We start from the raw sequence: 24,991 nt of genomic DNA, 5'->3' as shown, positions 1-24,991 counted from the left end.
TTGGAATGCTCCTTACTCCCCTTCCCACAGAAACAAGAGAGAGTCTCTTTGTTCACACACTGTCCATCTTTCTCCACAGCCTGGGGGACAGCAGGAAGCTGCTCCTGGGACAGTGGGGAGCTCTAAGTCTGGGGAGGGGGAGTAACCTCAGAGGGGGGAGGAGCTGTCTAGAGCCTGTTGTTTAGAGCTCGGGGGCGGGGTGGTACTGACAATTTGACATCTGACATTGCGCTATCTAAGTAAGAGTTAATCCTGTTGTTTAAACACTCTGTAGCCTTTCTTTTTCTCTCTTCCCCTTGTTCTATCCATTTCTGAAAAGTTGTTATAAAAAAAAACCTCCGAGTATGAAGCAAGCTGTAGTGACGCACGTGCCTCTTTATAATTCCAGTACTCAGAAGGCCACCTGAGGCTACATAGTGAGGCCTTAACTTTCTTTGACGTGTGTGTATGTGTGTGTGTGTACACGCACACGCGCACCTGCGTGCGTGTTTATATTTCTTTAATTAAGATATAATTACTTCATTTCCCTTGCCTATGTCCAATCTTTCCTGTGTACCCCTTTGACTTTTTATAAAATGTCTCTATTTTTATAACTGCTTCCTACCTTAAAAGTATTATGCCTAGGCTGGTCTAGAACTCACGGAACTGCGCCCAGGTACCTAGAGATAGAGAGAGAAGCTTCTATATGGACTGGCTTTCCTAAAGGACAGAGTGGGAAGAAAGACTCTGAGGGAGAGAATCAGGGGGTGTGGCAGTTTAGGGGCAGGAGAGAGAGGTTTTGGATGCTGAGCTTGAAGAGGCCACAGTTACCTGGATGCAGCTCTCCAGTTCACATCTGAACATTTTGTGGATCACGTGTTAAATGAGGTGAAGTGTGAACTGTCACAGAGTTGGTGGTGGGCACCGTGGGACATGGAACAGTGCCCAGGGAGAGAATGTGCTATGTAAGAAAATCCACAAGCACAGGACTCTAGAAACTTGTGCCTGCCCGTGGGTCTTGCTAGGTGTGCTCAGTCTTGAGGCTGGCCCTTCATTCTGCATTTCCCAGTACTGGGGGACTGGCAGAGCAACTCCAGGAAGGAGGACTGGAGAGTTTGGAGTTACAGAGGAAGTTTAAGGCACCTGGAGATTCCAGGGCAGCGAAACGGTGGGGCACATGGGACTTTTTGCCAAGTGCAGATGGAATTTCCCCTCAGGCTTCAGCTGTCCTGGGCTTGCACCCGACAAAGCACAATGGCCCTCATTCTGTGGCTACAGCATGGATGTCCCAAGCAGACCCTGGGGCAGCGGGTAGAAGGCCTGAGGAAGGAGGCGGGACAGAGGAGGCCACTGCCATTCTTGGTATGGTTCTGTCTCCAGGAGCACAGCCCTATCAGGCCTCACTCTGGGCAGCTTATAAGGCCTGGTGTGATTTTTGTTTATGCAAGTATAGCCTAAAAGGAACAAATCCATGGCCCAGAGACAGTTACCATTCGAATCCTTTTGCATACATTTTTCAAATGATAATTCACTCTACCCACCCTCCATCCACGCCCCCCAAGGCTGGTTTATTGAAAAAAAAACACCTTATATGGTAATACTGTTACCACACCGTCAGCTGGCCTTTTTAGGGACTCTGTTTAAAGAAGATCCGCCTCAGGGGTTTTATATTGCTCTGGCGTTTCTGCCAAAGACTCCACGGCCCTCAGTCCCTAGCAGAAGGACTTCTCACACCCTCGGTGAGTACTGCCCGACTTCTGCAGCCTCTTCCTTTCTGGGGCTGCCAGGCCTCCTGTGTATCTGTGCAACTCCAGATTTGTTTGGTTTCTGTGGTCCAGGTCACAGGCCAAGGCCTTTACTCTCAGGGGTGCCTGGAACACATTGCTGCCTGCTGGGAAAAGGCATCCTGAGGACAGGACAGTTTGGAGACCCCCAGGATACGACTCCTGTCCTGTTCTCCTTGCCATGGGTTACTATGTCACTGCAGGAAAGCAGCTTCCGCTTGGGTATGCGAGTCCTAGCCAACGGTGGCCTGGTACCCATGAGCTACCTGTATTAGAATAGGAAGGTACCGCCTTCAGGTGGCCTTAGCTGGTCTCTCTGTCCTCTGATTTGAGCTTGTCTTAGGTGAATGGAGAATTTTCACAGTATCAGAAGGCCATAAGTTCACTGTGGGACAAGGACTGTGAGACGTGAGGGACGAAGGAATGTCTCATGGCTCCATGATGTTTGGGGGTGTGAAGGCAGCTAACTTGTTCTCTTCTGAGAAGTCACTGAGGCCCAGGGCAATTAGGCAACTTTTCCAGAAGATGCACCCTCACCGGTCATGGTGGCTCATGCTTGTCTTCTAAGTACTTGGGAGCCTAGGGCAAGTGGACTGCCCAAAGCTCAAGGCCAGCCTGGGGTACATAGTGAGTGCAAGGCCAACCTGGGGTACATAGTGAGTTCCAGGCCAACCTGGGCCTCAGTGTGAGACTCTGTATGAGATGAAACAAACCGTCTCACACCATCTGTGAAGTAACACACCAAAGCCACAATCTCTGCATCACACACAGACACACACACACACACACACAGAGCCTCTACCACCTTTGTGAGCTGTATCCAAGTGGAGCAGGCTCGGATCAGGATGCTGGTGTCCAGTTACTGAGTGGCCTTCATTTCCTCACCCATAACATGGGCACCCAGGAGTAAATGTGTATAGTATAGCCGCCCAGCCTAGTGTGACTAGTGTCTATCTAGCGTGGCACTCTCAAGTTTAAGAATTACTATGGAGGGTGTAGTGGTGCAAGCCTATATTCCTCATGCTTGGGAGGCAAAAGGATTGGAAGTTCAAGGTCATCTTTGTCTATAGAATAAGTTTAAGGGTAGCCTGGGCTTTATTAAACACTGTTTTAGAATAAAATGAGATTGCAAATAGAATTGCAATGGAGTATTAAGTGTATGAAAGGGGGAAGCCCAGGAGAAACTCCTGGTTAGGCTGTAAGCAGGGACAGCTTCCTGGGGGAAGAATACCTGAACTGAACCCCAGAGAAGGGCAGTCCTGATGAAAGAAGGAGGAGGAGGAGGAGGAGGAGGAGGAGGAGGAGGAGGAGAAGGAGGAGGAGGAGGAAGAGGAGGGGAGCAAGAAGGGGAGGAGAAGAAGGAGAAGGAGAAGGGGAAGGGGAAAAAGAAGAAGAAGAAGAAGAAGAAGAAGAAGAAGAAGAAGAAGAAGAAGAAGAAGAAGAAGAGAAGAAGAAGAAGAAGAAGAAGAGAAGAAGAAGAAGAAGAAGAAGAAGAAGAAGAAGAAGAAGAAGAAGAAGAAGAAGAAGAAGAATTGCAGTTTTGGGACAGAGAGGGACTCAGCTCCTCTCCATTTAGATTTCAAGGCAAGAGGCAGGCCCAGTCACTTTAGAGAGAGGTCAGTCCTTTGGTTTCTAGATGCTACATTAAAGAATAGAGCAGTGGGGTTGCATGGAAGGAGTTAAGCCTAAAGGATAACAGCAAGAGATTTATCCTGTGGAAGGACTGCTCCGGAGGATGAGAGGACTGGGCCCAGGGCAGAAGCGCCGCCACCATGTGAGGTGGTGTTAGAATCCAAAAGGGCTGCGATTGATTAGGAGGGAAGAGCGAGCATGCACAGTGCTGGCTCCAGGTTCTGACAAGGGTGGCATGCCTCTCTGAGCATAGCTCCAACTGTAAGCCAGGTTGTCAGTCAGCCTGGCGGAACTGGATACACCTCATACAGCTGGCTCGGCAGGTGTGGAGCACAGGGGAAGGGTCTGGCCCAGAACTGAACTGGGATGTAGAATGGGAGGGTGGGTGAAGACCAGAAGAGTAGGTGACATGTGCAGATTTGTGGGGATCCGATAAAATGGGACCTTACATGTGATGGCATGCCTGGAGTCCCAACACTGGGAGTGAGGAAGGAGAATCAAGAGGTCAGGTCAGCTACAGAGCGGGTTGTTTAGGCTTTCAGAACAGAAGGTCTATCATAACCACCTTCAACTCTGCAGCTATAACAAAAGCAATGACAGACAATGTGGGCATCAATGGGAGTGCCTGGGTCCCAATAAAAACCGTTTGCAGAGGCCAGTTAGCATTCCGCAGCCTGTGATTTCAGCCCTCTGTGGTGGAGGCAGGAGGAGCAGGAATTCAAGGCTGTCCTCAGCTACATAGTGATCTCAGAATAAAATAAATACATTCATAAAAACTGAATCTTATGTAATTTTCACAGGTCATGAACTATTAGTCTTCTACCATTTTTAAAAGAAAAATATGCTTTTTTTTTTTTTTGAGACAGGGTTTCTCTGTGTAACAGCCCTGGCTGTCCTGGAACTTGCTCTGTAGACCAGGCTGGCCTCAAAGTCACAGAGATTCACCTACCTCTGCCTCATGAGTGCTGGGAGCCACCACACCAGCTAAATATGCCTCTTTTTCTTTTTAACTTTGTGTGTGTGTGTGTGTGTGTGTGTGTAGGTGTATAGGTGTGTATGCATGTGCCCTTGCTCACACATGTATCTGTGGTAGCTATCAGTTGACCCTGGACATCCTTCTCTATTTCTCTCCATATATTTTTGCTGTGGACTCTCATTGGCCCTGGAGTTCCCTGACTCCACTGGCTTGCCTACTGGCCAGTAAGTTCTGCTCTGGTGGCTTTCCTATCTCCCTCTGCCCAGAACTGGAATGTAGAGGAGCTAGCAGTGACCCCTGGCTTTTCTGTGGGGCAGGGATCTGAACCCAGGTCCTCACACATGCACAGCAAGTGCTTTGCCCACCAGGCCACCTACCGAGCCTATCTTTGGCCATCTATAAAGTGTAAAAAAACAAACACTATTAACATTCACTCTATAAGAAAGTAGATCAGAGTTTGCCTATCCTAGGTTAAAGTCTGTGCAACCTTTTCATATACTTGTGTTTGTCTGATCCATCTTTTTTTTTCCCCAAAGTATTTTTTAGGGACTTCTAGGTTTATTTTATTTTATGCATGTGAATGTTGCCTGCGTGTATGTATGTGCACCATGTGTATGCCTGATGTCCTCAAAGGTCAGAAGAAGGCATTAGATCCTCTGGAACTAGAGTTATAGATGATTGTGAGCCAGTGTGTGGGGATTGGGAACTGAACCTAGGTCCTTCATAAGAACAGCAAGTGCTCTTTACCACTGGACCATCTCTCCGGCCCTTAATCCTTTTCTCTTTTATAGTGGAAGAAACTGGGACTGGAGAAGGAAACGGGGAAGGGCTGTGGGGAGATGGTCCCAGGGAGAACAAGGAGCACTTAAGGAGAGGTGAGACACCAGGGCCAAACCTGTCCCTTCGTACTCAAGGATGGGTTTTCACACCTCCGAGGGAGATCAGTGAGGGCGCCAGTTGTTTGTACTCATCCTGTCTAGTTTTCTGCCTTGCAGAAAGGATAAAACTCAAAGGCTATGTTTCTAACTGTGTGAGATTCTCTCAGTGAAGTCGGGATAGGGTATACGCTAAAATAGCCACAATGTTTGTTCAGCTTCCCATGAATGCAAACGTTGTGACCCCAGCAAACCACAGCTACAGTGACTCTAGGTCAGTCACAGGTAACTAGAAGGGTCAAGAATTTCTGCCTAGAGACACGGCAGGAGGTAGCCCACACCCCTGTGGGTCTCTAGCTCTCTCACCGGCCCTCAGTGTCCTATCTCATCTCTGGCTCGGCCACAGAAAAACAGTTCTTGGGTTGAAGAGATGGCTCAGTGATGGAAAACACTTGCTGTTCTCTCAGAGGATCCAGGTTCAGTTGCCAGTACCCACATGGTAACTCACAACCATCTGTCACTACAGTTCCAGGGGATCTGGTGTCTTTTTCTGACCTCAGCAGGCACTGTCCACATGTGGCACACACACGCACACGCACACAAACATAAATAAATCTGAAGAAAATTTTTAAAAAGAAAAGTGATTCTAAGGCCCTGAAATACTGTGGCGAGCATTGCCGACAAGTTGCTCAGGGGATGCTTTGTGGCCGTACAACGTGGGAAACAAGGGCAAGCCTGTGGTTCTCAGGGGTCTGAGTTGGGGGGGGGGAGGGCACAGGGAAACCAGAGAGGAGATGAAAGAGCCATTGCAAAGCTAAATGGGAGTAGCTGGGGATGTAGCTCAGTTGGCAGTTTGCCCAAACATGCACAAAGTCCCCGGTTCGAACCCCAGCATTGCATAAGTGTAGGTACTGAGGACCTTTAATCCAGGACTAGCTGGCAGGAAGATCAGAACTCAAGGTCAAAAGAAGGAGGGAGTTGGGAGAAGCTCCAAAGAGAAACTAGACTTGAAGCAAAACACCTATAAACTCAGCATTTGGGAAACTAAGATAGGAGGATTGCTGTGAGTTAAAAGAGGTTACCTGAAGTAACTGTAGACAAAGAACTCTGACTCAAAAAAAAAAAAAAACCCAAAAAACAAACAAATGAAAAAAACCCTAAAACAAAATTAGAAAGGGAAAAAAGCCATGGACACTTGAAGTGTGAATAAATCACACCAAGAGACAGTGCTGAGGGGACCTTAAAGGAGACAGCCACAGAAGTGTGGCTTCCTTCTTCCTGGCCTCTCCCGGCTCTTCGGGCTGGCTTCCCCTCGGGAGAATAGTCGCTATGTCAGTGCAGCTGATGCCTCGCTTGGGGAGAGAAAGCCAAGTGCTTGAGGATCCCGGGAGCAGAGCAGACAGGTCTGGGAAGGGACCCACTACGTCAACATTTATTACTGAGCACTGTGTACCAGGGTAAACCTGGTCCTGGTACAGAAAGAGCTTAGAGGACGCCCAGGGAGAAGAAACAGAGGCCCCTTTGTGTGCTCCTGAAAAGCAGGCAAAAGGAAAATGCCGTACAAGGAGAAGTTATGACCATCTCTCGGCCATAGCAAGGACAACACAACACAAGTTCAGGCTCCATACCTGTCCTGCATCAGTGCCTGGCCTGTCTGCTCACCTTGTTCTGGCTGAGGTCACTGACTGAGTTCTTTAAAATTTTCTGAGTCTTGATCTACAAATGAATAGAATGGGATTTAAAAACATATTGCCTCGGGACTATTTTGAGGTGTAACCAGATACTATAAATTGTAAAGTTGAGGTAAATTTTAAAAAACATTTGTTTTTATTTTATGCATGTGGGTATTTTGCCTGCATGCATGCCTCTTGCACCATGTGCATACATTCCTCCAGGAGCTCAGAAGAGGGGATTAGATCCCCTGGAACTAAAGTTATGAGTGGTTGTAGATGCAGAGACCTGAACCTGAGTCCTTTGTAAGAGCAGCAAGTGCTCTTAACCACTGAGCCACCTCTCCAGCCCTAAAATCTTTTTTAAAATTAAAAATGCATTTTGCCAGACATGGTGGCTTATGCCTATAACCTCAGACTTGGGAAATAGAGGCAAGAGATTTGCCCTAAGTTTGAGCCAGCATGGGCTACATAGAGCTAAGCTGCCTCAAGAAATAAATATGTGTATATGTATATCTATCTATATATGTATATATATGTATGTGTATATGTATATACACATACATATAGTATATAAAAATACATGATATGTTGTCAAACTTGGAAGCACTGAGCACAGTGTGATGGAAGTAACTTGGTGCTTTTCTTGTTACATTAGATACTTTGTTACATTAGCTACTTTGCTTTAGCCATAGGGTGGTTGGGTGGAGGTTTCTAGCAATTCATAGCCAACAAACATATTCAATAATTGCATTAGTAAGATGGTTTTCAATTCTGATTGTTTTTAATTTACTTATCTTATTCTATTGCATTGGTGTTTTCTCTGCATGCATGCCTGGAACTGGAGTTATAGTCTTGAGCTACCATATAGGTGCTGGAAATAGAACCCAGGTCCTCTAGAACTATAGACAGTGCTCTTAGCTGCTGAGTCACCTCTCCAGCCCCTCAATTCTCATTGTTTTAAACAAAGCTAAGCCCACAGAGTGGCTCACTGGGCAAAGCATTTGCTGTCCGATCCTGATGGACCGAGTTCAGTCCTCAGAATCCAGGTAAAGGTGGAAGGGAAGAACCAACCATAGCTCTCTGAGCTCCAGCCACTCCGTGCACACATACAATAATGCATTTTCTAATTGTTATTTTATTTTATGTGTGTGGGTGTTCTGCCTGCACATCTGTCTGTGTACCACACTCGTACCTGGTTCTCAGGAGGCCAGAAGAGGGCATCAGATCCCCTGGAACTAGAGTTACAGTTGATTGTGAGCCACCATGTAGGTGCTGGGAATCGAACCCAGGTCCTCGGCAAGAGCCATCCTTCCAACCCCTATGCTAATAAACTTCTGCCCTGACCCCGTCTGCCCTTCATTACCTCCTGATCAAAATCCCATGCTCATACTCCTCACTGCCCAGAAGGCTGTTTGGGATCAGTCACTGCCGCCTGTAGCACTCCTCTCCTCCAGCCACAACAGTGCCAGCCCTGTCTCACCTGCCAAAGGGCACATTAGAGCCCCTCCTTCCCAGACAGCTTCTCTTTTTCTTGCAAGAAATTGTAAATAGATAGACAGATGATAGATAGATAGATAGATAGATAGATAGATCTTTAAGAGAGAGAGAGAAGGAAGGGAGAGGGAGGTTCAGTGGGTTGTCTCCTGACCTGCACACACATGCACATACATGGGCACAGTTTTGCACACATACACACATATACAAGCATACTAAAAATATATGTGCTAGGTGGAAGGCGGTTTTATTTCATTTGTCAGGGAAATGGGAGTCTTTCATTGGGAGGGTTTTACTTCCCTTATTGGCCCATTGTCTTCTCACTGTCTTTCTTTTTCTTTTGGGCTGTCTACTTATCGGTTTGTAAGAGTTCTTTCTTCTTGTAATCACCAGTCCTGTCTCAAGATTTAGTGTAAAACTTCTCAGCTTGTTTAACAGCTGTTAAGTGCTTCACGATTCTCTCCACTGAATGAAAGTTTTGTAACTATTTCATCTTTTAAAATCACATGTAATAAACAGGGCACTGGGGCGCACACCTTCGGTCCAGCACTCAGCAGCAGAGGCAAACAGATCTCTGAGTTTGAGACCACCTTGGTCTACATAGTGAGTTCCAGGCCAGTCAAGGCTGTATGGGAAGACCCCAGGGATGGAGAGATGGCTCAGTGGTTGAGAGGACTTTACTGCTTTTGCAGAGGACTCAAGTTCAGTTCCCAGCACCCACGTGACAGCTCAGAACCATTCTGAACTCCAGTTGTCGGGGATCTGAAACCTTCTTCTGGCCTACACAGACACACACGTGGTGCATATAGTGAGACCCTGTCTCAAAAACTAAAATTAAATAAAAATAAAATGTATTAATTGGTTGATTGCCATAACACAGTACCACAGACAAAGGCCTCTAAGGACAGAAATTTGTTTTCTAACAATCCTGGACGCTAGGAGTCTGAGGGTCAAGATGCCGTCAGGGCTGCTTTCTCCTCAGGACTTCCCCTGGTTTATAGACGGCTGCCTTCTAGTCATGTCTTCACATGTCCACTCTCGCCCTATATTAGTATTCTGATTTTCTTTTCTTACACAGATAATAAATGCAACCATATTGGAGACCAATCATACTGAATTTATAACCTCATTCTAAACTCAGTTGACCTCTGTAAAGAACTGTCTCTAAAGCCAGTCACATTTTCAGGTGTGAGGACACTGATGTACATTCCATACATGTGTCTATGGCAACAGAATTCTATGCTTAGCAACTAAAGCAAGGCATGAGATGCAGCTTCCAGAAACAAGGATGCCAAACCTGTGTCTGTCCCTTCTAGAACAAAACCCCAGAGCCACGAAGACTGTCTCCCCCTGTTACCTGACAAGTGGCTAACTGTTCTCTTCTCTTCCAACCCCAAGGTGCTCCAGCCCCCAGCTCACGCAGCCACACCCGCCATGTGTGAAGAAGAGACCACCGCCCTCGTGTGTGACAATGGCTCTGGCCTGTGCAAGGCAGGCTTTGCAGGAGATGATGCCCCCAGGGCTGTCTTCCCCTCCATTGTGGGCCGTCCTCGCCATCAGGTGTGTTCCATCTGGATCCAAGATTGTGAGCCACCGGCAGTGAGCCATATAGGACCTGCATTGAAAGAACTATATTGAGTGTTCTTACTCTCTCTGTGTCTCTATCACTTTCTTCGCAGAGAGTATAACACGAGATAAAGGAATACATATATCTGTGGGCTTTGTTCTCCTTCAGAAAACCACATCTCTTCTATGAGAGAAAAGGGATCAGCCCATGAGAAATCCCAACCTCCTCTTCCTGGCTCTGCCCACCTTCATTTCCTGCTTCCTTTGCTCATCTGTCTCCTTTCCGGGGACCATTACAATGACTGAATCCCTGTGCGAGGACCCCTGAACCAATTCACTTTTCTCTCCTTTTCTTTCGTGTCACAGGGTGTAATGGTGGGAATGGGCCAGAAAGACAGCTATGTGGGGGACGAGGCTCAGAGCAAGCGTGGGATCCTAACTCTCAAGTACCCCATTGAACACGGCATCATCACCAACTGGGACGACATGGAAAAGGTATCTGAAGCCCCCAGTGTGGTTGTTCTAATGGTGATATCTCATCTTGACTCTCCTCTCCTACGGTCTCTGAGCCCTGTCTATCTTCCTTGGGAATGCTTCCCATAGCCTTCCTCCTTCCCTTTCCATTCCCCAGATAATTTCCAGCCTCAGCCCCCACCTTCTCTCCCTGGACCATGGCAATGGCTTCCCACAGTTTCCCTTGTCCTTGGCATCCATTCAATTCTCTATATTCCCAACTCTTTGTAGCACCCTTTGAGGATCCAGTCATACCTAACTTCCAGCCTCCGCCTCTCCTGCATTACTCTGTCAGGCCAGACATGGGCCCGTGTTTAAAATGCTGAATATCTCAGCTAGGGCTGTGAGATAGCTCAGCTGTTAAGAGTACAGGCTGCTCTTCCAAAGGACCTGAGTTTGGCACCCAGAACCCACATCAGGTGCCACACAACCACCTATAATTCCAGCACCAGGGAATCCAAAGTCAACTTCTGGCCTCTGAGGACACCTATATTCATGTGCATGACACACACAGACACACACACACATACACATAAATACACATAATTTTAAAAATCCCCCTTTAAAGAAAATTACTCTCTTAAAAAAAAAAGATTTGCACTTCAAAATAAAGTAATAACAACCAGATGTAGTGGCACACGCCTTTAATCCCAGCCCTGGGGAGGTAGAGGCAGGCAAGTCAGAGAGTCTGAGGCCAGCCTGATCTACATCAAAGTTCCCGGCAAGCCAGGGCTACACAGAGAAACCATGTCTTAAAAATATTTAATCAATTAATTAAAATCAAATTTCAACATGTAACGATAATGATGATGATGATGATGATGATGATGATGATGATGATGATGATGATGGATAAGAAGTGAATAAGAAATAATAGCCAGGCGGTGGTGGCACTCACCTTTAATCCCAGCACTCAGGAGGCAGAGGCAGGCAAAAATATCTGTGAGTTTGAGGTCAGCCTGCGGTACAGAGCAAGTTCCAGGACAGCCAGTGTTATTACACTGAGAAACCCTGTCTCAAAAACCCAAGAACAAAAAGGAAAGGAAATAATAAATTACAAATAACATAAATACAAGAGTCACAAGGGAAAGATGTCAAAATGTTAACTATAACAACAGATGGGATATAAGATATTCTCCAGATTTTTTGATTTGTCAACATTCCTAAACTCAACGGTGCTTTGAAAAACTAAAATGAAGCACAGTGCTTGGCCCCCTCCTAATGATACCGATTGGCACGTCTGGGTGGAGCTAAGCCAGCTGCTCCTAGAAGGGCAGGGATTCTTGTCTAGGATAGGTATGCATATGTGGTCATATGTGTGCACACAGATGTATGCACGTGCGCGCGTGTGCACACACACACACACACAGAAATATGGTAATGTCTGGAAATATAGCGAAATTTTGTGCTAGCATAATAGATGCTCTCCAACAAGACTAGGAGTGCCACTACACCTCCCATGGCACACAGGTCTGTCCCACAAAACACTGACTGAGCCAATCTAAGATGACTGCGCGCTGACGGGCGGAGCCCCTGCTCCAAGCACCAGCCTGGTCATCAGCGAACAGTGAGAACTGGGCCCATGCATGGGCCAGGATCACAGCAGGAGGTGGGGCTGGCAATGTGAACGCTTGTTGTGGTGTGAGCAAGATGTTGGCAGCCAGAGAGAGACGAGTACTAGTTACCACTCACGCTCCTCTGCTCTCCAGAGTCCGCTGCAGGGATTTCAGGGGGTAGGCAGTGTCCTTGGAACCCAGCAGGACTTGGTGTGCTGGAAGAGCAACCATCTAGTGAAGGTGTGTTTATGGTGGGCCACACCACAGCTGAGAGAAATGTCCTGGCTTTTCTCTTCCCCGACTGGCTAACCTCCTGCCCAGGTATTCAACAACTAAACACAACCAAGAAGCCTGAAAACAAGAAGCACTGAGTGCATCCTGCCTCCTAGAACACACAAAACAACAGGAAAAAGAGGGAGGAGGGAAGAAGAAGAAGGGTCAAATCAGCACATACATTGGCTCTAGGTCTGGCATGCTTAGGGAGGGAATCAGAGATTCCCAGGGATTACCAGTCTCTCGGGATCCACCCTGTCCTGTGTAGCACTCAGTTGCCCTTCTCCAGTATGCACAGGCCAGCCGGGTCTTTTCCAGACCTGGAGGAGTCTGCTGGGCTTCTCTGGCTTTTGTCCCCTCTAGATCTGGCACCATTCCTTCTACAATGAGCTGCGAGTAGCACCGGAAGAGCACCCGACCCTGCTCACGGAGGCCCCCCTAAACCCCAAGGCTAACAGGGAGAAAATGACCCAGGTAAGCAGCCTGGCCAGGCACTTCTTCCCCATAAGGCACCAATGCAGCGAAATATCTTTACAGACCTGCTGAGTGCATGGGCCACCAGGGCAGGTCCCGGGAGAGGTGAACGTGGGATGAAGGAGAACCACTGAGCTTGGCATAGTTCTTGCCCTTGAGAAAATTTCGGAGCATTCTGTAGGCCAGGAGATGCTGTGGTGTTTGTGAGACAGTCCTTTTCTCCTTGATGTCCTTCCAGATCATGTTCGAAACCTTCAATGTCCCTGCCATGTACGTCGCCATTCAAGCTGTGCTCTCCCTCTACGCGTCTGGCCGCACCACCGGTGAGTAGCACTGAACCTTTCCTTTCCTGGCTCCAGGTTTTCTTTGCAGTCCTGAAGATGATCTGTGGTGGTTTTGAATGACAGTCTGTAGCAAGTTTATAGCAACCCAAAGGAAAAGAATGAATAGCAAGAGACAAATATGATAGCAGAACATCATCAGATTGGCTCCTCAAAACAGGCGGTAGAAACCCCACTGAGGCAGTCACCTGGGCAGGGCAGTGTCCCCTCCAGGTAAAAGTAACAGTAGGTGACATCATCAAACTGGGGGCTTAGAAACATCCAACAGAGATTGACTGGCAGTCAGCTGCAGTCCCTGACTGACAGAGTTTCTCTCCGTGGCTGAACTCCGGGCTTCCCTTTCCCATTTCAGGCACTTTTTATAAACCATGGATAAGCAGTAGTAACCTTTGCTGGAGATGGCTTCGCTTCTAGCTGTTCACAAGGGCAAGACACTGTACTCTTCTGTTCTCTTCCCTCCCCACCACAGAGTGGGTGGGGGGACAGCCCATCCACTGATAGGGCCTTGCAAACATGCTTGGATCTGAAATGGAGGCGGGGACAACTCCATTTCCAGAGCCAGCTTCCTAGTGAGCTCAAACAGCACGTGACAGTACCAATATAACGTGCACTACAGCAGGGGAAGCCGGGTCAAGTGGGACCCCTACAGAGGTTCCTGCTTAGAACAAAAGGAACATCCAGTGTCCAGGAAACAACAAATGTGAAGGCCCCTAAAACACGCTGGGTGTGAGCCTGCTTGTGAAGTTGGAAAGAATTTACATAACCAAGCTATAATTAATATGTGAAATGATATGTGAACAAGGCTGTTTCCTTATCACAGTCCTGCCAGGCACTTATCCCCACACCCTCACCGCAACGGCTTTGTGCATACAAATGTAGCCTCGATATAGAAGGATGCCCAGGAAGCAGAGAATCTGTGGTCCTCAACAGGGACTTGAGCACTAGCATAAATGCTTTTTAAAATGTATTCTTTTATATGTTTGCTGCTTACCTGCGCATTCAGCCTTCCAAGGCTTTTCACAAAGTCTGTATCAAACAATAGTGTACCTGGAGAGGTGGCTCAGCAGTTAGGAGCACACACTGCTTTTGTAGAGGACCTGACTTCAGGCCCAGCATTCACATTAGGAAGCTCCAACTCCAGGATACCTGACACCCTCATAGAGAGTGTGTAGTCTAAAGTAACAGATAACAGAATGTGTGGATCAGACTTAGGGTAAATTGTCAAATGTTCATTATCATGTATGCAGTTCAAGGAATCCAAGAAATTGAGACATAGCACCTGCCTTCTACAACCCAATCTTCTCATTTTGGCGAAGGGGACACACACACACACACACACACACACACACACACACACACAATGACTGTGAATTCTCACGGTGGGTGGATTTTCTCAACTACTAAAGGAAGATATGTTAATGGAAGATCATTCAGTACCTGATTCCAGAAACAGGTCTGTGAAAGAGGAAAGTGAAGTTTGTCTTTCCTGTCCACAGGCATCGTTCTGGATTCAGGGGATGGTGTGACCCACAATGTCCCCATCTATGAGGGCTACGCGCTGCCCCATGCTATCATGCGTCTTGACCTGGCTGGACGGGACCTCACGGACTACCTCATGAAGATTCTCACAGAAAGAGGCTATTCCTTTGTGACCACAGGTACCCGCCCCTTTTCTCATTCATACTTGAGCTCAGATCCAGTCTCATCTAGTCCCAGAAGTTCTGGGGAATGACGGGAATTCTGTGGCTCTGGCCTCAGGCTGTCTCAGGGTGGACTGGGAGCCCTGCAGTGTTAAGACACTCTCATTGAAGGATGAAGGTCCCCATGGAGGTGCTCTGTGGAAGAAGACAAGGCAGAGAGCTAGCTTCCTTCTGCTGTGCTCTGCCAAACCATCAATGGAGCCTTCTCGGCATTGCTGTCGCCCAGCACCCACTGCTGATGTTCCTGTCACCTCAGGCCCTGTGGTTTTAACAAGGTTTAACTCTCTACTGGAGAGCTGGTGATAATTTTTTTCTCCTTGGAGGTGTCTATAGTTTCTATAAGAACAAATAATATTTTTTAAAAAAAACCTGAGGGCTAGAGAAATAGCTCAGCAGTTAAAAGCACTGGTTGCTCTTCCAGAGGTCCTGAGTTCAATTCCCAATAACCACATGGAGACTTAACAACCATCTCTAACGAAATCTGGTGCCCTCTTCTGGCCTGTAGGCAGACATACAGGCAGAATATTGCATACATAAACAAAACAAAACAAAACTATTTGAGAGGAGAGGGGGTCATAAACTCTACCTGGGTAAGAGGGATTTTGATAGTAACATTTTTAGATTCTGCCAAGTCTCCAGGGCAGGTTCAAGTCTATCCCATAATGTGTCCTCTAAGACCCAAGGAGCAACGGCGGAATTGTTGAGACAGTGACAGAGCAAGAAGAATACCCCTTGGGCTCCTGCTTGAGAATCAAGCCTTTCTGAGGGATGGGACATGTAACCCAGCATGAAGAAGAGCCTGGACTCTCTTTTCGGCAGTTCTGTCCTCTTTCTAAGGCTGGGTTCAAAGTATTCTAAGAGTTTCCTGGAGAGCACCTGCTACAACCGCTCGTGCAGAGCCCAGTAACCACTTTGCCATTTGTACACCCTCTAGCTGAGAGAGAAATTGTGCGAGACATCAAGGAGAAGCTGTGCTATGTGGCCTTGGATTTTGAGAATGAGATGGCCACAGCGGCCTCGTCTTCCTCCCTGGAGAAGAGCTACGAGTTGCCTGACGGGCAGGTCATCACTATTGGCAACGAGCGCTTCCGCTGCCCAGAGACCCTGTTCCAGCCTTCCTTCATTGGTGAGGTGCTGCCCATGGGCCCTGCTCGTTACTCAGAGGCAGGATAGAGAATCAAACGCTGGAGGCGTACAGGATAGAGGGTGCAGGGTGGGGGTGTAGAATAGAGGGTGTGGAGTAGAGGGGCATAATGATTCAGATGAAAAGAATCTTCCTCTGGAAGAAGTTTAGACCAAAAGCGGGCCTAAATTTGAATTCTGCCTATCTCTTCTGCCTGCCTAGTGACTATAACCTGTGTTCAGTTTGTCATCTTCCTGTTGCATGTGGCTGGTGCCCGTCTGGTGCCAGTGCCTAGCAAAAAGCTTTGCTCTGTATTCACTGAACAGCACAGAACACGTAGTGTGGGAAAGGAATGAAGAATTCTTTACAGAAATCCTTAACAGAGTCTTATAAGGGAGAGAAGACATTTTACTGACCCCAAATAACCAGAATAGCATTTAACTATACTCAGATGTTATCAATTTATATATCCTCATGCTGCTTCCAAGGTTTGTGGGAAGTTTATTTATTTTTTATTTTTTTAAATATTTATTTATTATGTATACAATATTATGTCTGTGTGTATGACTGCAGGCCAGAAGAGGGCACCAGACCTCATTACAGATGGTTGTGAGCCACCATGTGGTTGCTGGGAATTGAACTCAGGACCTTTGGAAGAGCAGGCAATGCTCTTAACCTCTGAGCCATCTCTCCAGCCCCCAAGTTTATTTTCTTTAAGGTTGCTTTCAACCTGTTGACTGCTTTCAGCAAATGGTTACCACAAGACACACACACACACACACACACACACACTTCTGCATCTGGGACATGCAATCATACATGGTTTAAGATTACAACTATGCAGTTAGCTTAGATTGTAAAATGAGATTATATAGGAAGTTCAAAGTACAGTAAGGTTGGTTACATTGTTTTCTTAAAGGCAAGTTAAATAGGCTGAGTATACTTCAGGACAGCAGACGGAATACATAGTTTTAAATGACTTCAATGCATATGAGTAATGTGATTGCAAGGTCTGGCCAAGGATCACTTTATAAAGGTAAGAGCTATTTTCAGGAAAAGCAGTTCCAACAATACAGGGGGAAGGAGTCAAGACAAAGGGTTTTAAGACAGGGTGCAGGGTGGAGGATGGAGGAGACAGAGTGGGAGGATGCAGGGCAGAGGACTGGATGAGGTGAGGAAAGAGAGTCACAGGAACTTTGTTTGTTACTTTTACCTGCCCTAAGTTTTCCCAAGAAGGGACAGTGTTGCATATAAATACATATTTTGAATAGAAGACTAAAGAAACCAAGATGGAGGAAGAAACAGGATGGAGTTGGAGCCAAGACTTAGAGATTAAGAGCATTTACCATTCTTCCAGAGGACCTAAGGTTCAGTTCCCAGCACCCACATGCTGGCTCACAACTGATTGTAACTCCAAGTCCTGGGCATCCAGTACCCTCTTCTGGCCTTCATGGGCACTTGCATGAACATGGTGCACATAAATTCATGTAGGCACACACACATACAATTAAATATTTTTACAAGGAAAAGCAAGACAGGTGAGATAGTATGATAATAACAAAGTAATGACGAGGGCAAAGGTCAATCCAGACCGCTTCTGCATCACTTAGCATTCGACAGTGGTGCAGACAGTGAACCTGGGACTGGAGTTGACTTGGTGCTGATCCTGAAGCTCTCTACCTCCGAGCACTGTCACACTGACGTGCCATCTCCTTCCATCTGTGGCTTTCCCGTGTATAGAACTGGAAATAATGGGGCGTTCTGGAGCGATGCTTCACCATTTAGGGGCACAAGCTGATCCTTCTAGAGATTCAGTTCTCAGCACCCTCATGGCAGCTCCTAACAGCCTGCAACTCTAGTTTCAGGGAATCTGACACTCTCTTCTGACCTTCATGGACACTGCCTTCATGAGCACAAACCCATAGTCAAACACATAAATAAAACAATAGGATTAATAATAAACTTTTAAAAAATGGAACCAGTGACATGTACTTACCAGATAATACTAGACAAGGACTAAGAGATAATACTTAATAAAGGAAACTACTTTCTTGGGGAGTGTTTAGGGAAAAGGGGAGTGGCTACTCATAGCTGTAGAGTTTCTCTAGGGTCATTAAAATGCTCTAGAGCTGGAGGTGATTGGGGTGTGGACACAGGAAGATCAGGAGTTCGAGGTCATCCTCAGCTGCACAGTGAATTGAAAGCCAGCTTGTCTTTAAAAATTGTCATTGTGGTGACAGTTGCCCAGCTCTGTGGATATACTAACTATTACTGAACTGTACGCTTTAAAAGGGTTAACTTTATAGTAGATGAATTACATCTCCTTAAAGCCAGAGAAAGAAGTGTGTTGCTTCAGAAATGTACCCTGGGTAACAGAGAAAGGTCAGCTGAGGCAGAAAGAAACTAAAGCCAGGGCCATGAGCAGAGGGGATCTGAGGTGTGTCCAGGTGACAGCTGACCAAGGGTGTGAGCCAGGGGAAGGGTCCTTTAAAGAGCTGTAGTTACATTCCTTCTGGTGTTCTTGTCTGATGTGGAAACAGTGTCTCACCCTGTAACCCAGGCTAGCCTCCTACTTCAGCCTCCCAATTGCCTGGGATTACAAGCGTGAGCCTGATATGAGCTACATTTCTGAAGGCATGGGTGTTGATTAAAAAACTGTCACCTCCCCCAGGCATGGAGTCCGCTGGAATTCATGAGACAACATATAATTCTATCATGAAGTGTGACATTGACATCCGCAAAGATTTGTATGCTAACAATGTCCTCTCTGGGGGCACGACCATGTATCCCGGCATTGCTGACAGGATGCAGAAGGAGATCACAGCCCTGGCTCCCAGCACAATGAAGATCAAGGTGGGTCAGGTCTTGCCTTACTTCCCTTTTGCTGGTCTGTATACAAACACCTGCCTGCCTATACGGGAGATGTTGCTGGGCCTTGGAGTGTGGTAATCTCCTGGTTTCATCATTATCTTCCTGGGAGTTCTGCAATCAACCGCATCGTGGAGGATTATATTCCTTGGGGCAATGATAAAGACATACTTAGCATGGCTCAATCCATAACCACATGGACATCATATGAGAAGATAATATTGAAAGAATTTGAGGTGATGACCATATTGAGAGACTTTGTGGGGAAATCAGGAGGAGGAAGGAAATAGAATGAGAGAGTGAGGATGACTGGGGTCAGAGAGATGGCTCTGCCATTAAGAGCACCTGCTGCTGGGTCAGGCATGGTGGGGTACACCTTTGGTCCCAGGATTTGTGGGCAGAGGCAGGTGGATCTCTTGAGTTCCTGGTCTACATGCTGTGTTCCAGACCAGACGGAGATACACAGCGAGACTCTATCTCACAAAACATAAAGATGCTTGCTGCTCTTCCAGAGACCTAAGTTTAGTACCCAGGACTTATAATTTACAGCTTATAAGAGCTAATGCTCTTCTGGATACTTGCATGTGCACATGTGCGTGCACGCGCGCGCGCGCGCGCACACACACACACACACACACACACACACGGGGGGGGTTTCTTTCATTTCTTCTCTTTTCTTTTTGATAGGCATTACTATTTAGCCCTGGCTGATTTGGAATTCCCTATGTAGATGAGACTGGCCTTAAACTTATAAAGATCTGCCTGACTCTGCCACTTGAGTGCTAGAATTAGAATTGAGTACCACCATGTCCAGTTCATTAAAAAATTAAGAAAAGAAAGTGTCAATACTAAAGTATCATTAAAATTTAAAAATGGTTTGAAGAGGAATTTGGAGCGGGGTACTGCTATGAGCCTGAGTCCCTGGAACCCACATACAGAAGCAGATGAAGCACATCTGTAATCCCAGCACATCTGTAATCCAAGCACTAGAGGGGCAGAGACAGGCAGATCCCAAAGATTGAAGGCTGGCCAACCTAACAGAATCAGCAAACTCTAGGTTCAGCGAAAGACCTTGTGTCTCAGAAAATAAGGTGGAAGAAGATTGAGGAAGATACCAGATGTTAACCTTCGGCAAAAAAGCACATACATGCAAACACACATGTATACGTGTATACAACAACACAATACAATTTGAACAAGAGATGCAAAATTCTAGAAAGGGAATGTGTAGCCATGGGACTGGCTGTCACTTCAAATTCCCAGAGACGTTCTAGACCTTGACTAGGCGTCTCTGATCTACTGAACATGACTTCTTATGATGATGTTCAATCTCAGGGGTCTTGACAGAAAGGAGTCCCATTTTTCTGGTGGCATCCCTGGCTTCTGGTCTCCAAACAATCATACCACTCTCAAGGATTTCTGTCAATTGATTTTTTAACAAATTGAGAGCTTTCCAGGCAGTGGTGGTGCACGCCTTTAATCCTAGCACTGAGAAGGCAGAGGCAGGCGCATCTCTTCAAAGCCAGCCTATTCTCCACAGTGAGCCAGGATAGGCAGCCTGCACAGAGAAACCCTGTCTGGAGAAATGACTCTGCAGTGAAGGTGCTTGCCACCAGGTCTGAAGGTCAGAGTTCATGCCCCAGGACACACACGAGGAAAGGCGATAACTGACCCGCAAGGCTGTCCTCTGACTTCAACAGAAGTGTTATGGCATGTGTACACCTACACCACAACATCTCCCCCCATGATAGACACACGACAGACAGACAGATTGAGGGCTGGATGGGTGGCATACACCTGTAATTTCAGTCTGAGAAAGGAAAAGGCTGCAGGATCGGGAATTCAAGGTTTCCTTATATGCAAAGAATTCAAGGCCAAATAAGACTATGTAAGACCCTATTTCAAACAAACAAAACACTTCAGATGCTTCAAAAACTAGAAAATGAGTTGGAGTTCAAAGTTGTCCAACACGTGGAAATGGTTAACAATACATGCATGAAACTGAGAGCCTCCCATATAAGAGCAGCCATGGCCACATGAAGCTCATAGCAGGGTTTAAGTGGACTAGCACAGAGTTGCGAAAGGAATCATCTCAGGCAAGGGCTGGATTTTGGTACTGGTCAGCTATTGCTGAGTAACAAACACCTACAAAATCTCAGCGGCACATAGCAATGAGCATAGTTACTTACACAGCTGTGGACCAGCAGCAAGTCAGTTAACCCGAGTCACCTTTGTCTGGGCACCTCTATGGGTCTGCTCAGCTCAGGTGGAGTCCTGAGTCTCAGACTTCAAGACTGATGATGAAGGACCAGCAGCTCCCATAGAGTTCTTCTCATGAAGAGGGAAGAGGCACAGGGAGTATGGCCAACTAGGCAAGAACATTTCAATTCCTGTTTGTGTTGTGGTTGCTAGCATCCACTGGACAAGGTGACAGGAAGCCCAGCCCAAAGTCGCAGAATAGAGGAACCCACTCTTTCTGTGGAGGAGATGGGGAGTGGCAGGGTAAAGAGCAATTTGGCCAACAATCTAATCATTTACAATTTATATCTTATTTAGTTGTAGATTTATTTATTTTGTGTTTTTTGCCTGCATGTGTGTCTCTGCACCGCGTGGAGGCCAGAGGCTTCAGATGCCCCTGGAACTGCAGTTACATACAGTTGTGAGCTGCTATGTGGGTGCTGGGAACAGAATTCAGGTCCTCTGCAGGAGCAACAAGTGCTCTTAGCCACTGAGCCACCTCTCCAGTCCCTAGACTGTCCACCGAGGCTATCCTTTTCTGGAGTGGGTTGAGAAATTTTCTCATTTCTTATCCTCCTTGCTTATTTTAATTTTGTATTTTTTATTATTGAGATGGGATTTTGTACTGATCTGGATGGTTTAGAATCTTAGGGTCGTGTGAGCACCTGGTTTTGAAGCGCCACAGTATCTGAGACCACAACATGCAACTCCGTACTCCACTTCTCACCCACTGGGGGCTGGTCATAATTTGCCACATTTTCTCTTTGCAGATCATTGCTCCTCCCGAGCGGAAGTACTCAGTCTGGATTGGAGGCTCCATCCTGGCCTCTCTCTCCACCTTCCAGCAGATGTGGATCAGCAAGCCAGAGTATGACGAGGCTGGACCTTCCATTGTCCACAGGAAATGCTTCTAAAGTCAGAGGGGCTTCTCTGAGAACCCCCTCAAGATTGCTGTTAACAACCACAAAACATTAAAACCTTCAAGCCTTACCTGTGTGAGGTTCTTTTGTTCCTGGACGTTCCTATCTGTGTGTCTCAGGGGCAATGCTAAGGGATTTTCGGGTGTTATTCCTCCTCCTGCTCCTTGTTAGATATATCTATGTGATAAGTGTTTTGCCTGTATTTCTGTGTACCACCTGTGTGCAGTACCCAGGAAAGACAGGAGAGGGGATTGAATCCCCTGGAACTGGAGTTACAGATGGTTGTAAGCTGTCTTGCAGGTGATAGGAATTGAATCTGGGTCTCTGTAAGAGCAACCAGTGCTCTTAACCAGTGAGCCATCTCTCCAGCCATCTTTTTCATTATTCTTTTTTTTTTAATTATGTGGGGTTTTTTGTGTTTTATGTGCATGTGCCTGAAAAGATCACAGGATCCCCTGGAGCTGGAGTTGCAGGCAACTGTGAGTCACCCATAAAGGGTGCTAGGCACCAAAGTCAGGTGCTCTATAAGAGGAGCAACAGCTCTTACCCCCTGAGCATCTCTCGAATCCCTCACACAGTTCTAATCCCCACACTGCTCCTGAAGTGAGTGCTGTAAACATCCCCACATCACTGATAAGGGCTCATATCTCTAAAAGCCGAGTTCTTACTCCCACCTTGCCAAATATGTTGTTTTTGTTCTTATCAACGTTCAAGGAATGAAGACTAAATGGCACTGAAGAAAGAATACTGGCTTTAGTGTCAAATACACTTGCGTTCTCTTGGTTCTAAGGAGTCTTCACCAAGACCTTAACTCTTCTGAACGTCCATTTATGTACCATTCCCTGTCGTATAGCTATGCTGCTGGTGACTAGGCTACCCTGTTAGTTAGGATCAGAAGGAGGCCCTCATTTCTGCCTGATGTCCTTTTCTTCATCTGCCTAGTCCTGGCCTCCGTGATCCTGAAAGTATAGCCTGGCCCCAAGCCATTGCAAACATACATACTTAGAGATAGTGGGGCCCAACAACCAAGTACAGAGACCTCAAATTCTTGGGCAGTAGCCCACACTTGAATTTTGGGAGCGGTGGAAGGGAGAGCATGTCTCCAAGACTCCTTGGAGGAATGCAATCTTAGGATCTATTTTCCAGAAGCAGATCCTGGATTCGGGATTTGTGTGTGACTTCCTACAGAAGTCTCTGGGGAGAACCCAGTAGGCTGCTTGGAAGAGGCAGAAGAGCTTTGGTCAGCAAAAGCCCTTTGGAGGGTTTGTTGCATCTAACCCACACACATTGCTCTTGAATCTAAGCCAAGTTAGAAGCAGAAAGCCAGCATCCACAGTCCCAGCCTGCCAGGGACTGGTGAGGGTGCACCTTGGGAACACAAGAGCTCTTTGACCTTCTATGTGTGCTTCCTCAGGCACTTCTCCAAGAGACTGGCTCTTGAAGGCCAAGCCAAGGGACATACACATACAACACACACAATGCACAAGCTATACACACAATACACAGATAAGCAATACAGACACAGAGAGGATCCAAGGACAGGTAGAGACCAACTTACTCTAAAAGAATGCTTTGGAATCTCCACCTGTCCACCTGGTGGGACAGTGGGCAGACTGACTAGTCCACCCTCCCCATCCTCCATACCCATCTGACTTCTGCATCTCCCATCTTACCTCTACACCACTATTTCTTCACTTTAAAACCAACACAAAAACACTCTCTTAGGGCTGTTAAACTTTTAATGAATTAACATGTATCTGTGTGAGTATATGCATGTGGGGGTGTGCTTGTGCACAGAGGCCAGAGAGGGCATCCAGTGTTGTCCTCTGTCATTTTCTGCCTGTTCCTTTGAGGCAGGATCCCTCCCTGAATCTGGAACTTGTGCTTTCTAAGCTAGGCTAGAGACCAGAAAACCCCAGCAATCCTTGTGTCTTTGCCACCTTAATGCTACGGTTACAGACGTTTGTGGGAATGCCTACACATTTAGCAAGTGACATAAATCCTGGAACCTGAACTCCAATATTCACAATGGAACAAGTGATCTTAATAGCCCTGCAGTCTCTTGTTCTAGATTCTTTAGCTGATGCCAGGTTATCTGCTGACAAAGAGAGGTACTGTGATTTGAAAATAAGAAGAAAATACCCAAAAAGAGGCTAGAGAGATGGTTCAGTGGGCAAAGCGCTTGCTGTGCATGTCTAAAGGACCTGAGCCGGGACCCCCAGAATGCACACAAAGCCGAGCGCAGTAGCACCCATCTGTAAACCCAGTGCTCCTACAGCGAGATGGAAGAAGAGACATTAGAATACGCAGAAGCCCCTGGGCCAGACATCCTGGCACACACAATGGTAAACGACAAGAAATCCTGCCTTGAAAGAGGCAGAAGGCAAGAACACATGCCCAAGGTTGTCCTCTGACTTCTATAGGTGCGCTCACACATGGACACGTATCTGTATGCACATGAATCTGCACACACCCCTTGCATGCTAAATAAATAGATGCCTAAGAAAGTCACCTTTTGAACATTTGTCTCACACGTTTGAATGATGGCATGATCTTTAATGTGCTCTCAGCTTTATTTATGACAGCAGCATTTGTAAGCACTTGAAAACTAATCCATCCTTCGGAGCTGCACTCAGAGAGCTAAGCAGGGAACCTGACATACAACAGATGCTTAGCAGAGTGGGATGAGGGAAGGGAAGCTGCCTGGCTAGAGTTCTGGCAAGGCAGCCTCAGCCCCTATGCATTAACTCCTGTCTCACAACCGCCATGAACAGGAAGGAGTTCATTCTCCAAAGTCAACGGGAGCGAATGCCATTAGAAAACAGCCACAACTTTCCTCTGGCCAGCACCTGAGCTGGATGAAAAGCCCCTATTGATATCAGTCAGTAGGAACTAATCACTCTGGGGAGAAACTAGTTTAATTGACCCTAGTTGCCCTTCCTTAGGCATAGAGAGGGCACACACCCCTTGTAGAGGCTAGAATCTAAAATCACTCGCAGGTTAATG

General features: G+C 46.8%; 1 protein-coding gene across 1 annotated transcript; it reads left to right on the top strand.

Annotated features, from left to right (window-relative positions):
- The first annotated feature begins 1,601 nt into the window (after positions 1-1,601).
- On the top strand, positions 1,602-22,055 carry Actg2 (actin gamma 2, smooth muscle). Its single transcript, XM_041632671.1, has 9 exons — positions 1,602-1,718; positions 9,812-9,973; positions 10,346-10,474; positions 12,685-12,795; positions 13,034-13,118; positions 14,633-14,794; positions 15,771-15,962; positions 18,631-18,812; positions 21,836-22,055. The coding sequence occupies exons 2-9, from the start codon at positions 9,848-9,850 to the stop codon at positions 21,977-21,979; spliced, it is 1,131 nt and encodes a 376-aa protein (XP_041488605.1). The 5' UTR covers positions 1,602-1,718; positions 9,812-9,847; the 3' UTR covers positions 21,980-22,055.
- Positions 22,056-24,991: the final 2,936 nt, after the last annotated feature.

This window comes from Microtus oregoni, unplaced genomic scaffold, assembly GCF_018167655.1.
Source record: "Microtus oregoni isolate MIOR12 unplaced genomic scaffold, Mior012 000002F_ref0000024, whole genome shotgun sequence".
Lineage (NCBI taxonomy): Eukaryota > Metazoa > Chordata > Mammalia > Rodentia > Cricetidae > Microtus > Microtus oregoni.
Note: the sequence above shows the minus strand (reverse complement) of the source record. Positions and strands in the feature narration are given on the sequence as shown.

Excerpts from the sequence above, each read along its gene's own strand:
- Actg2 (XM_041632671.1), top strand. The coding sequence starts at position 9,848 with ATGTGTGAAGAAGAGACCACCGCCCTCGTGTGTGACAATGGCTCTGGC. Across the intron at positions 13,119-14,632 it reads CGCGTCTGGCCGCACCACCG|GCATCGTTCTGGATTCAGGG; the intron begins GTGAGTAGCACT and ends TCCTGTCCACAG. Across the intron at positions 15,963-18,630 it reads GTTCCAGCCTTCCTTCATTG|GCATGGAGTCCGCTGGAATT; the intron begins GTGAGGTGCTGC and ends CACCTCCCCCAG.